The following is a 14467-nucleotide window of genomic DNA, read 5'->3' on the forward strand; positions in this document are numbered from 1 at the left end:
TATAAGATTTAGTTAATTGTTTCTGCGTGATTCGTTTGAATCACAATCATAGAAGGAAAGATCGTTGTTACTATTATTGAAGGTCGTATGATTTCAGTAGCCCTATATCATCTTATCATCTATATCTTATCTAGATTCGAAATCAATGAAATAACGCGTGTAAATCAACTTATTCGCAATCTTCCTGCTTTACGATTGTACTTCGTCTGAGATTAAAAAGTTCGTCGTCGTCGACGGGGTGAAGTCCGGTGGATATTCAGGAGTACAACGCGAGAGCGCTATTTGACAGTGAGCCAAGCTCTGTTGACTCGGTTTCTTTTTATACCGTACGGTTTAGCTACGGCATTATTGCGCTATTACTGCCGGGTGTTGGGCATTGTTGAAGCAGTTTGGCGGAGAGGAGAAAAGATAACTCCGGCAAATGAGGCCGTTGTCCACCGATCCGCTGTACGGTAACTTGGTCCGTTCGTCGGATGAAAACTTCGAATAACTTCGTCGCGCGTGTATACGTTTGCAGTATAACATCTTGGTTCGTTGCCAGGTATGTACTCTTTACAGCCTTAATTCGACTCGAATTAATTGTAGCCGCCGCGCGACTCCGCGTCGTAAACATTTGCTGTCGAGAACAGCGGAGTGTGGCATTAATTGTTCGCACGTATACTTGCATAGATAGCGAAGTGTTGCGCATGTTTGTCGATCAAATACGACATGTGAAAACGGAAAATGGCCGCGCTTTTAAATGCAACGTTAAGGGAGAGCATCATTAGAATCTGTAAATTAAAAAAAAAATACGCAGATTGTTTTTACTATCTTTTATCTTTAAGAATAATTACAGTAAACTGTAATTATCTCTTAAGAAAATATATTCGCGCACTATTCATTTCTTATCACTACTTTTATTATTATACTTATTTTTTTTATTATTCCATTTTTTTCATTTTATCCTTGTAACTTCGCGATTATATTCTCATTATATGACTGTAAATAAAAGGAGCGTGGAATAGGCAAGCAAGAATTATAAATTCATAAATATTTAAGTAAACCTAAATCTAAAATATATTTAAATGTACCATTGAAAATGTTATCTGTGTAACGCAAATAATAAACACGGATACTCTCGATCGATGTCGGATTAAATATAAGAGTATCTATAAAATAATATTATTATTTAATATTAATATTATTAATTAGAGAATAATATTATTTACGTTCAATTCGGAGATAATTTGGATCTTGTAAACGCCATGTTCAATTTTGAACAAAATTGATGTGACTATGTTAGATTATAATTTTTACATATATGTTAAAAAATTAAAAAATTAAATATATCTCGAATACATACACAGATAAAACACAGGAGTTCTACTTAAGTTTTTGCGTGCGCCTATGGGGAGGTCATCATATACGTTCGTGTATATATTAAATTGCAAGATGATTATTTACAGGCGTAAAAATTATTTCTTGACCGCGACAATTCTGCATGTAAATTTTATATTTCGGTTCAATATTTCGTCACATTTAAAACTTCTATTATTTATTTCGTATAGCGTGTGATTTAAATAAAAAAAATGATAAATTTTTCTTCATTTTTTATTGTCAGAAACACATTTTTGTAATTCTAACTTATAAACATTTTATATTACTCGATTCTTTTTACTTACATTATTCAGATAGAAGATATGTACGTTTGATTTTTTTACATTACATATTAAATATATTAATACGCAATATAATATATTAAATGTAAATTAAATTACAAATATGATTAAAGAAAGGAAGAGGGAGATAAAAGAAACAAACTTACAAATAAAGATGGAAAAAATTGTATGATAGTTCGTACCGAAGAAATTAAAACTAAAGTAAAAAGAACAAAAAAACTGACTGATTTAAATTTAAAGAGATATAATAGGTCAATGAGTTGACACTTTAGCATTTTGGGTTAACTAATCTGTTTATGTCTTAATTTTTTTTTTCGTCTCTCTCCGTCTATATCAATCTTCAAAGTTACTGATTTTCTTATACATCACAGCATTTCATTAGATAAGTTTGTCACGTAATGATCCAAAAAACTTGCAACACGAGCAGCAATCCTCTCCTTTTCCATAAATTATATATATATATATATATATATTAGGTGCGCAACTAAGTTCTCGCTGTTATTTTGATGAAAATGCATCAAAATAACAGCGAGAACTTAGTTGCGCACCTAATATATATATATAATTTATGAGTAATTTATTATCATGTTTAGAAACGGGCAGAGTAATTTTTCAAACCAAAAATTAAAATGATTAGTTTCTAATTAAAAATGTAAAGCTAATAACAATTCTTGAAATATTATGTGATGAAAAAAGAAGAATCTTATGATATTTGAAACTTATATTTAACAGCGTATTACCTACGTGTAAAATAAAAATATAAAATATATAATTATTATTTTTTTACATCTACATTAACATCTTTTTAAGGATGCCAGATTGAGCATCAAATTATTAAATTGCTCGTCAATTTAATTTGTAATATTACTATAGTAGTTTAATTGCATTTATAAGTCCGAAATATCAATTCGATGAATAGTTCAAATGACTACGTATTTAGTACATAAATTCACGTAGAAATTATTTAGAGCATCTAAAATCCAGCTTCGATTGTTATAGACATTAAACTCTTACTTGTTGTGTATTCACATGTACGGTCTTAATAAATTCGTTTATTATTATTACATATTAATGATTTTTATAAAAAAAGTTTGAGAACTTTAACATTAATATATCAATGAGATTTGTATTTTGTAATTTTAGTTGTAATTGAAGAATATAACGTAAAATTTTTTTACTTAATTCTAAGTTACATTTGTAAAAAATCAACTTTATAATAATATTTAATTCGCTCAGAATTAATGATCTCTAAATTGAACAAATTGTTAAATCATTTTTACATTTTTGAAAAACAGAGCATATTGATATATTTTTTTTTATTATGCCAAAACTCATCTCAAATCTGAATTTTATCTCTTTCAACTAAAAATGCCTCATTAAGAAAAGTTATTATCGAATTCGCATGATTATTAATCTGACCAAATGACAATTTTTATTCTTTCACATAAAAAACTTTTTATAATCTAATCTCTTAAGTTCAATTAGGATCCAGTTTGTAATAAAAACATTTAATTGAAATGTTTACGAAGATCAGTGACATAATGATTTTTTATTACATCCATTGGAATCCAATCCAACATATGTTAAAAAATTGTTAATTATTATTTATATGTTTATGAAAATTTAGATCAGTGGTGTAAGGTTTTATTAAAAATTTTGATTTTGTGAACGAAGTTGACACCTGTTGACGAAGAAAATCCCACGACGACCGATTGTCGAACAATCGATGAGAACGAGAACGAGGATTAGTTATGATTACGCATATCGCACGCGCGGTAACCGATTTTCTATTATCGAGATACAATTGCGGGTTACCTGGGTAATAGTTTCCTGGGTACTTTCGGTGATACTCAGTATACGTGAACCGCACAACCTTCACATCTACGTGGAGGGTGGCTTATCGTACCGGCGAGCGATCACGCACAAAGTAAAAGCGAGCTCAATTGTTCGTTACGTGTCTGATTGAACTACCAACGCGACCGAGATTGGGCCTGGCATTATCTCCAGTGACATCCTCCCGAAATTCGCGTACGTCGGAGTCTCCAATTGGTTATTGAGCTCTATTCGAATGACGATTATGGCGCACAATTGATTGCCGGGGTGTGCGTGACTAGCATGTCGTGAAAAATGACTTGATATCGATGCTACATATCGACTTTTTATTATTAGCGATTATTTAATACTTTCACATGAGTATAGCGTGCGTCGTATACTCATGCGAAAGCTTAATTTACTATTACGAGGTGTTCGTTTAAGAAATATCTTTGTTTTACATCTATTAATATCCCTATATTCTTTCTCCGCTTTTGTCATTAATGATCTAATGAAAATTACTTGTATCATTACAATGTAAAATTATCTTAACATTTTCGTTACAATTTTTATGATTCCACTACGATTTGTCCTTTACTTTTGTAATTCTTATAGAAAAAAATGATCATCTTATAATAGAGTAAAATAATAAGGTCGTAATAAAATGATCTTACGTTTTTTTTATTTTGACATACGCATTAAAAAGTGTATTTCGAAAAACTGTAATGCTATAATATTATACATTGTAAATTCTTTTAAAAAATGTGACTCGGTAGGTGACTCGGTATTACATTAAATTCAATCGTATAATTAAATTAAATCTCATTGATCCACTAATGAAATTTTAAACTGCTAAACTTCTACACAAAAATATACTAATTTTGTATAAATGTTGACTTTTCTGAAGAGAAGCTCCATTATGATGATACAAAAGTGATTTGAAATTTTGAACATTTAAAATATTTCAAAAATAGAAATATATCACCAGCGTCTCTTTCTAGATATTAAGACGCATATTTTACGAACAATATCTCACTCATGAAAATTTTATAATAAACCAAAGGTACAAGAGTCCTCTACATCATCGGCCGCGAAGATGGCGTAATGCGCCTGCAGAATCGATTCTTAATCGGTTGTATTGTTTATAGAGGCTTTATAAAGGATGATCACTCATTAATATTACATGTAACACGCGAATACAGTCTGACCCGAAGATTAAATCAATGGTACGTCAGTCGATGTCTCTGAAGTGACCTCCGGGTTATTCGATGTGATAGGAAGGAACACGTGTAACTAATTTTACAACATAATTATATATCGTTTAATTTGCAATTCGGTGAGAATTTTCTTGCATAATGACATCGAGTTCCGTTGCTAGGCAGTTTGCTGAAAATCGCACTTATTGTCCTCGAATGTGGGAGAAATCCGATTAAATTTCACATAGATCCGAAATGATGCAACTGTCATATCTAACTTAAACTAATCTGTCCTAGTAAAAAAAAAAAAAAACAAAATAAATGTAAAATTATACTATTGCACTGATCGTATATATATCTTATTAATCGTTATGTTTATCCAGTTTCTTCGCGAAGTTTCTAGACGAACGTACCGTTCGAAAATCGGCTGGTACCAGATATACTTACCTAAGAATCGGCGATTTATTCACTTTTATTTTTTCACGCGCGCATCAAATCATAGGTTTCCTTTTGGATTCGCGATAACGCGTTTGAGAATAACGCCATAATCGTGCGAGAAGATATAGCGATCGCAGTTTGTTTGCGTTCCTCCCACTAGCGAGCATCCTGTTGTCTATATGTATACAATCGCGTATTGCTTGTATAAAAATCGCGCAATTGTGCATTACAATTGCACACAACTGTTGCGGAGACGTCGCGACTGCAAGAACATTTCGGATCACTTCACCCGACGAGACGGTGTCTTTTACCCTGACCGATACCTCCGGCGGCGGCGGCGACGACGACGACGACGACGACGACGACATCGATTCCTCGAAGCGAGATTTCGATGTGATCGTGACGTAGTCGTGGCAAGAGGAGCGGAGAGGACAATTTGTGGTAGGGACCTCAAACTAGTTGTTTTGATCTCTTTCGACGAACATATCGCGAAGTCTTCCTGCCGTAGTAACACGGTTGACGTCAACGTGGCTACGTGTCTCTCGTTTCCTTCGGCTATTCGAGTCTTCCTTGTCCATCCAAATCCCATACTTCTTCCCATTCACATGTCCGTCGTGGAGACACCCGCCATGCCGCAGCTGTCACGCTCTTGATTACGTTACCAGAGATATTCGTTGCGCGGAAAACCGATATTCGGATCTCTGAAAATCTTTTGCGCTTTCTTCAAAATCTGAAGCATCGCTATCCAACGGGACGGTATTTACGGACGATAATAAAATTCAAGAAAATATTTGATTTTGCCCGAAGGCTTCATTACCGTAGTCGCGGAAACGTTACTTTGCGAAAATTTACAGAGGACTATCATTAACCGAGGAGAGAGATAGTTCCCACGCTCTCGGCGCAAGGAATCCACTACGAGAATAGATGAGCAACATCCCTTCCTCGAAGAGGAATTCGAAGGTTCACAGGGTGAGTTTCGTTGGTCTCCAGATTTACATGTCATTACAGTTCCGAAAAGTGCTGTGCGAGAACTCTTACTTCTTACGAACTTCTCCAAAGAAATCTACGTCTTTCTTTTAATTATAATAACTGTATAATTTTAGCACGGTGATTGCCAATTAGACAACTTCATTTTCAAAGTTATTTTTATATCAGTATGTTTTGTTTTAATATGATTTTTAATTACATTTATATTCTTCATTAAACAATTCAGAGTAAAATTCTTATTTTCTCCTAAAAATAATCCAAACAGCGAACAGCTTAGCATCCATCTATAGATCGCTAACTATGAGGTGATTCGTATTTGGTAGATGACGTGTTAAATTATTCAAATAATAATAATATTAGGTGTTGGAATTAATTCGTAGCGTTTTTAATGAAAGAATGTTATTTATTTCACATGAGCATTAAAAAATACATTAATTAAAGTACTTCCCATCACTTGTAAAACGCTACGAATTAATTCCAACACCTAATACTAAAATGAATGAACAGATTGTGTAAAATGTGACGAAATGCGTTAACAACGCGCTATTCGCGTTCACAGAAATGTTACATTCGGCGATTCGTTCTCGCCAATACGGAAGGATTATATCTTTTTCTACTCCTTACTACCGAGAAAAGATCGAGGTTTCGCGGAGATTGAATTTCAGTATGTACATCTGAGACGCTCTTCGATAAATTTGATAACAATTTTTAGGAAGTATTTATTAATCAAGATATATTTTAATGAGCGTTTGGGGACGCATTTATTTAAGTGATAAACCGTTTCGTTTTTCTTGTCTTGCAAGACCAGGCAGAACCCGTTCAATTATAGTTCCGTTGATTAATATTGTATCACACTAATTTTTCTAATTCTTTTCCTCATTATTTATATATTTTTATCATTTTATATTTTTTTGATCCTATATATGTATATAGAGCGTCTCGAATGTCGAATTAAGTAATTTCTTTAACTGATACTACAGATTCAATCAGAATCATATTGATTAAGATTGTTGAAGCATCACACTTAAATAGTTTTGTTATTAAATATGAAGCTTGGACGTCAAAGGAAAATTTCAACTGAATACATAATCAATTTAACATTAAAGAATCCTTGGATTGCTTTCAATTACAACATTCGCATGTAAAAATTCTTTTCTTGAGATTTCTTTCATCTTATATTATAATACATAATATATTATATGTATAATATAGAATTTTATATATCATTATACATATATATACACACACACACACATATATATGTGTACACAACACACATATATAATCGACTATAAATAAGAATACATATAAGATAGAAGAATGTCAAAATAAATTATATATATATTATCTAAATTATATTCTTATATCTTCTTTTATCTTATACAAATTTTTATTTACACTTAATTTTTAGAGAGAAAAATTTTAAAGGTTATCGGTATAGTACGATAAAAATTTAGAGTAACAGATACGAAATTTGGACACGGCTTTATCTACACGCAAAGATAAATATTTATTTATTAGTTAAGAAATATCGCCAATTATAGTTTCATTATACGATAAGGGAATATCATTATATATTTTCAGTTAATTAACTCCTGTCTCTCAGCTGTGACAAGTATATAAGTTGATATAACGCGATCCGTCGGGAAAAGCCACATTGGCATGTGTTTCCACTGCAAGATCTCTGAGTGACTACATCAGATAAGCGCACGCGCGTATATACAAGTATCTATGGTTTCTGTATATACCTATAGTACGGAGTGACGAATTGCTATCAGATGTTAGCACGATTAAACTCTGATAATACCTCGTGCTATACGCGGAAGCGCGTTTCGACTCTATCGCGGTGATGATGAAGTCGTTACTCAAATTAAGGGAGGAACCAACAGGAGACATCGAACGACGGCATCGCTCCGTGCGAGATGTTCATTTTCATTCCATCGAGTTTGTCGAGCGGTTTACCTAGTGCGGCTGACCGGGTTCTGTTAATTTTGTGCGTCGGAATAACGTATTATTAACGACGATTCGCGATTTTGCGTTATATCTTTTATCTTTCTAACGATAGCGAGTCATAGCGCAACCAAATTTTTTCTCCGTGTTCGTGTAAAACAATGTTCAGTATAAATACGAAATTGTTTAAGGAATATCCTCTGGGAAGCATGAAACTGAGCAGAAATGAACGTTGTTCATGAATAATGCGTGAGCTGGTTATTAATCGCTTTTGAAAAGTATCTTCCCAACATAATTGGAGAACAATTGGACGGAGACGTGCTTTTTGTGTCAGCCGCATACCAATCGAGACGCGGATCGGTCATACCGTTGTATATAAATAGTCGTAGGAGAAAGAAAGAGAGAAAGAGAAAGAGAGAGAGAGAGAGAGAGAAAGAAAAAGAGAGAATGCTAACATTGGCGCGTGATTGGTCCCTGAGATCAACAATCTCAGTGAGATTGAGCTGCGCACAATCAAAAGGCCTGTTCTTTTTGGCTGAACTTTTGCACCAGTTTATCTTTCTTTCTCTTCTTTCCTCCAGGAGAGAAAAGGAAGAAAGATGAATAAAAAGATGGAAATAGGAAAACAGAGACCAAAAATTTCAATCTATCAGGAACTGTATTCCACAGTACATGATTTCTGATAGATTGAAATTCTTGTTCTCTGTTCCCCATTCCTTTGATTGTGCGCAGCCACTTATCGTAGTTAAAGGATCCCGCGAGTGTTGATGATGCGTGCGTGACGTTTCTCGACGCAATGTTCGAATTACGAAGTCGGAAGTAAGGGCTGTGAACTGCAGCAGATCGACTAACAAATAGACCGATTATGTTATCTGAAACCATGCGATAACAACACCATTATTGATATCATTCCGCTGATCACCCTATTATCTCTTCAGGTGCGCACAATCAAAGAAATAGTTGTTTTCGACTTCGTCATCTATATATCGAGGAATATTTATCGATATATCAATCATTGACATCATAGGTGCACATCGTTAGCAAACGTTTTAACAATGAAAGAAATTTTAGAAATTTTGAACGAGTATAAGGTATACAGACGAGACCTCTAATTTTAATTGATCGGCAGATTTTTGTGGTTTGTGAATAACGATAATTTTTTATCGCGTCTGAAAAGTGATTTTACAAAATGAAATAAAGCTCCTTCTAAAATAAAACTTCTTTCTATATTACTGTTAGTATACTATCGTGCAAAAAAATTCGATGAAAACATCTAATTCTTAATCTATTAAATTTAATTGTCGCTCTTGCAAACTTCCCAAGAATACAAATAATTATATATATATATATAGGATAGGAATCTTTCGTTAAAATTGTCTAACGATTTGCACGAGTGAATTGCACCGTTTGCTTAAAGATAAATTTAATGCTATTACGAAACTAAGGCATCCTAATGCGCTCCTTTAATGCATCTGAAGAGGACCAGAACAATTTTCCGGTCTGCATAATTGCGATTTTCTTCATTTAATACCATCGCACAGGCATTATCTTCCAACGTACAGTTTGCAATAATAATTCTACACTACAGTAAAAACAACAGGATGCGTAATGAAAGGTTGAGGCATGCTTATAAAATAGGATGTAATGAAAATGGAGAAGAGAACTCTCTCTTCTTTCATAAAAGTTCTCTCAAGTCGTTCTCGTGATCGACGGACAAAGGATCACTTTGTTTTTCATGTATTTCCTTCGTTTTCAACTCTCTCGCATACTACTTTACGCGCGATAACGCGCAGTTAATATTATCGTTGTTAAGAGTTCTATTTCTATTCTACCCTAGCTTCGTTGTTATTCTAGTATATTCGAACAAACGCGCTTCAGCGATGTCTTTATTTAAACAGAACGCGATGCGTCGACATTTAATTGCTGGAATTAATAATCCATTATAATGCAACGGGTATTTATACCGGATGAGTTACGTGACGCATAATTTTGCCTGTGGATGAACATTCGAGATGGATTTTATATATTTCTCTTCAACACTTTATAATGAACAGGAATTAAAATCTGTATAAGCAACAACTATGCAAACTGGATATCACGGATCGCTTATTAAGATGAGAACCGGATTAGTGATAGAATTAAAAAATTTCACTAATATCACAAATCCGTTCTTGTATATTTGATTAAAATTATCAAAATTTCATAAAATATTTATGGATATTATGAATATTTGTTTATATAATTTTTCAGTATTACAACGTGTGACTAAGACCTTCCAACAATCATGTGGGGCGCTTTATTGGAACCGTTTTTATTTCTCTTTATCCTGAAATTATTTGTTGCTATTGGAAATACATATCCAATTACTGATTCAGAACTTTCAAGGAATAATAATATAATGACGTCCATAAATGATTCAGCCGCAACAGTTACGCCTTATGTATGTGTTTACATATCACCGAATTTAGATTTTTGTAAATTCGTCAGGTAAGTCACTGGAAATTGGAAGAGTTTGTATTTTTCAATTTTTATAAATACATCAATGAATTACTTTTCTCTTGCTCTTGCTGCTTAATCTAAAAAAATATTCATTATATTTATTTTAAGGTTGTGAAGAAAGATTATATAATAATCAAATACACTATAAAACCTTATGATTTTTTTTTGAATCATAAATCTTTCTTTAGTAAAAACACCAAGAACATTAATACGTTTTTATATAAGATTACTGAAACGTGAAAAATTAATAAATTTTTACAAATAATGGTCTCTTATTATTTATTTTCCATTAATAAAAGCTTTATAAATTTATTACAAATTTTATCACTAGAAAAGTTGCATATTTTTAAAAAGTTGTATTTAAATCCAGAAAACTTTGATTTATAATTTATAATTTATACAGTTATAAATCCAAAGAAAATCTCTGGAATTCAGAGCACAAACTATTGGAAAATAAAAAGCACAAGTTAATGGAGAGTAATAAAATGTACTTTACATCACGCCCATTGACGCATGTTCCAGGAGCAAAAAAATTTCAAAATTATCCATTTGTAAAAACTATAATATATGAAATACAAAGATGCATACCGCCGAGGTAAGAATAAATGAATAAATATGTCGTAAATAAATAATGACATATTTATAAATAATTATGTTTTATGCACCTTAATGATACCGCAAAAAATAATGTAGTGATGTAATCAGCTTACATAGTGCTAATACGAGAAAGCGCAAGAAATAAAGTATATTGCATTGGTAAGAACTAAGAAGAACTATTTGTTCCATTTTGCAGATTGCCATTTGTTTTACCTTGGTGCACCGATGAAGATCTTTCCGATAAGAAGAACGAGATCCGCCGGCTTTATCCTTTCATGATAGATGGTTTTTCAAAAGCAACGTACGAATTTCCTATGTATGATTTTCTTAAACAAAGTCGAGTGATGCCAAAATCGGCATAATTTGACATATACACAATGTGTAAATTGATGAATTTAAATGGTCATTAAGAGTCATGTCTAAAGCCTGGTGATATTAGATAAAAAGATATTCTTATTCAGTTTTATTATTTTATCATTTCTATCAAGAATCTCGTTGATAAATCCACAATGTCAAAAAGGACAATAAAAATAACACATGTAATACAAAATTTTTATACATATGAGTATACATATGTAAGAACTGAAGAGTGTATACATTTCGCAAAGATTGACAAGTTGAAAGAATGATTGAGAGTATATAATTTAATGAAAGACTGCAAAGTGAGATGTAATTAAAAATAGAAAGTTCTTTAGCATTAAGCAATGAGAAATTTTTCAGCAATAGATTGTAATAAAAAGCAAAAGTAATGCAATAATGTTATTGCATCAAATTGTTAATTTCATTATTTAACATAACAATACTTTTGATAGCAATATTAATAAAAATAATAAATCAATATTATATTATGTATCAAATTTTATAATATAATAAAATAATCTTGTAATAATCCTAATATAAAATTATTAGGTGTTGGAATTAATTCGTAGCGTTTTACAAGAGATGGGAAGTACTTTCATTAATGTATTTTTTAATGCTCATGTGAAATAAATAACATTCTTTCATTAAAAAACGCTACGAATTAATTCCAACACCTAATATCTTCGTCATTATAATAAAAAAATTGGAAAATATTAAAGATAAATATCTTAATATTATTATTGCTCTTTTTCAATTATGCTTTACAAATTAATTTTGTATATATATATATATATATATATATATGTATAATTAGTATATGAAGATCGCGGCAAATTGCCTAAACCCTTTCCCTTTGGAAAACTGGGACCTCTATCAGCGGCGTTTTCAAGTATAATTATTTTTCACCGAGTCATGCAAGTTTTAACCCTTCTGCAGTGTAGCTAAAATGAGTCTTCTATTTTAAAAATAGGCTAGAAAAATTTTGTAAAAATAAGTTTCCTAGATATCACAATTTATTATTGTTAAGAAAAACTTGAAAGCGCGCTGGCATAGGTCCCAGTTTTCAGACGAGCATAAATATTACGAGTAGTGGCAGATTGAAGGGGGTTTAGGCAACTTGCATGGTAATTATGCATATGACAAAAAATCGTACAGTAATAAATATAAATTCATTTTATAAGTAAAAGATAGCATTTTAAAGTGGCGTAAATAAAATTGACAAAAAAGACCAATCCTACGGCCAAATTCGTTTTCAACGAATAAAAATACATCGGAAAATGCTTCATTTATTTAGATCTCAAAAAAGTGTTAAACTGTGTTAATGGTGCGTGATTAATGTAAAAATAAATATATAATTCAATAAAATGTATGTGTTGCTGCGTTCTGAAGATGAAATTATCATCACATACATTTTAAATTATTTGTTACCAAACTTGAGTTTAAGTGATATTCAATATACACACAGTTTAGCACAGTTTAGCACAGCAAACTTTGAAACTGTGTTAGGCAACAGATTTATACTTACTTTTAGATTGTGATTGGATATTCTCATACTTAAACTGTAACATGATGTATATAATGTAGATCAACACTTCATAATTTCTTTCTTACATACTGAAGATGATCAAAAATTATAATTGAAACATTTATGTGTATTTTCAAATTGAATTATATATAGTTCTCTTCGCAGTTCCATTTGCATTATGAATATATATATATATATATATATATATATATAAAGTGTATGTTTGAATATCTAATACCAAGAATTGTATGTACAACTATATTATATTTTAAATTATATTCTACTTTTATTTTTTAATTTCATAATGTTATCAAAACTAACAATAATAAAGGAACGAATGCATTTTAAAATCAGGATATATTATGTATGATGAGATATCGTAAACTCTATAAGAAACAATGTTGAGGATGGCAGACTATGAAATTCGTGGTGATCTGTGAAACACTACGATCAAGAGAGAACATATATCGGATAGTTCTGAGAAAAATATAAGGCTATTTCACAGGTTCACAGGAGAGTCGATGAAGGCGAAAATGACCGACGATGCGCAATAAAGGAAACGTGAGATATCTTACGGTGCATCTCTGATTCGAGTACGAGCTGTTATAAACGACACACGTGCTAAGAAAACCGCCGTTATACATAAAGCACCGAACGTGACAGGAATTTCGACTAAACGAATGAATATTGCTATTCATTCGAACTAATTATTTTGACTTAAATTAGTCATTAAATTAAACAGATTTATAGTTGTAGTGTTATCAAGAAGTTATAGTTATGAGATTTTACGTTAAAAAAGTTTATATTTATATCCTTATTTACATTTTTAGATATCTTCATTTATTGTGTTGCGAAACCCGACACCGAGAATCGTGTAATCAGTGTATTTAAATTAAAAATACATTATAACATTGTTAAATTACTTATATGTTAAGATATTTTTGCGTACTATTTTATCATATGTTTTGCATAATTCAATAAAGATTTCTTTAAATATATGTTTTTATAATTAATGTATGGTTTTTATTATAGAAGATATTGATACCCAGTTCGATCTCTCGACTTCTGAACTTCTGACGAAGGACTTCAATAATATATATATTCTATATTATGATTAATATGTTTTGAAGTGTTTAAACTTCTTCAGAAAAAGAACGTAAGAGCAAATTGCAAAAATGGCACCGATTAAAACTGGGATTCCAATTAAAACTGAACTTGGCCTTTTATCTAACATATATTATCATTTGTTTAATTAAAATTTAATTATTTTGTGAAATAATAGAAGGCATGCTTTCTTAAATATAACAAAAAATTTAGAATTATAAAAATCATTTTTATTGCACAAAGATTTTGATACAATAGTACCACATAAGAGATATTAAATTTACGGAATAATAAAAAATACAAACTTAAAAGTTCGTCTAGAATAAAAAAGCACTGAAGAT

General features: G+C 31.3%; 2 protein-coding genes and 1 long non-coding RNA gene across 6 annotated transcripts in view; 1 reads left to right on the forward strand and 2 right to left on the reverse strand.

Annotated features, from left to right (window-relative positions):
* Phyhd1 (Phytanoyl-CoA dioxygenase domain containing 1) overlaps positions 1 to 14467 on the reverse strand; it is a 139821-nt gene that overhangs the window by 10898 nt on the left and 114456 nt on the right. The gene's annotated exons all lie outside the window — the stretch shown is intronic.
* Positions 115 to 14018, forward strand: LOC105145735 (uncharacterized). 4 transcript variants are annotated; one of them, XM_011055505.2, is made up of 5 exons: positions 127 to 541; positions 5959 to 6073; positions 10292 to 10528; positions 10944 to 11135; positions 11334 to 14018. In XM_011055505.2, exons 3-5 carry the CDS (start codon positions 10326 to 10328, stop codon positions 11497 to 11499), a joined length of 561 nt encoding a protein of 186 aa, XP_011053807.1. In that variant the 5' UTR covers positions 127 to 541; positions 5959 to 6073; positions 10292 to 10325; the 3' UTR covers positions 11500 to 14018. The 4 variants fall into 4 exon arrangements, with proteins under 4 accessions (XP_011053808.1, XP_011053807.1, XP_011053806.1 ...); XM_011055504.2 differs by lacking the exon at positions 127 to 541 and adding an exon at positions 5344 to 5545; XM_011055506.2 differs by lacking the exon at positions 5959 to 6073 and having other exon boundaries at positions 115 to 541.
* Positions 4136 to 5230, reverse strand: LOC147907287 (uncharacterized). Its single transcript, XR_015547579.1, has 2 exons — positions 5114 to 5230; positions 4136 to 4959 (listed from the first exon to the last, which is right to left on the reverse strand). It is a non-coding gene; the product is annotated as an uncharacterized LOC147907287 (long non-coding RNA).

This window comes from Acromyrmex echinatior, chromosome 15 (assembly GCF_024713525.1).
Source record: "Acromyrmex echinatior isolate Ae372 chromosome 15, ASM2471352v2, whole genome shotgun sequence".
Lineage (NCBI taxonomy): Eukaryota > Metazoa > Arthropoda > Insecta > Hymenoptera > Formicidae > Acromyrmex > Acromyrmex echinatior.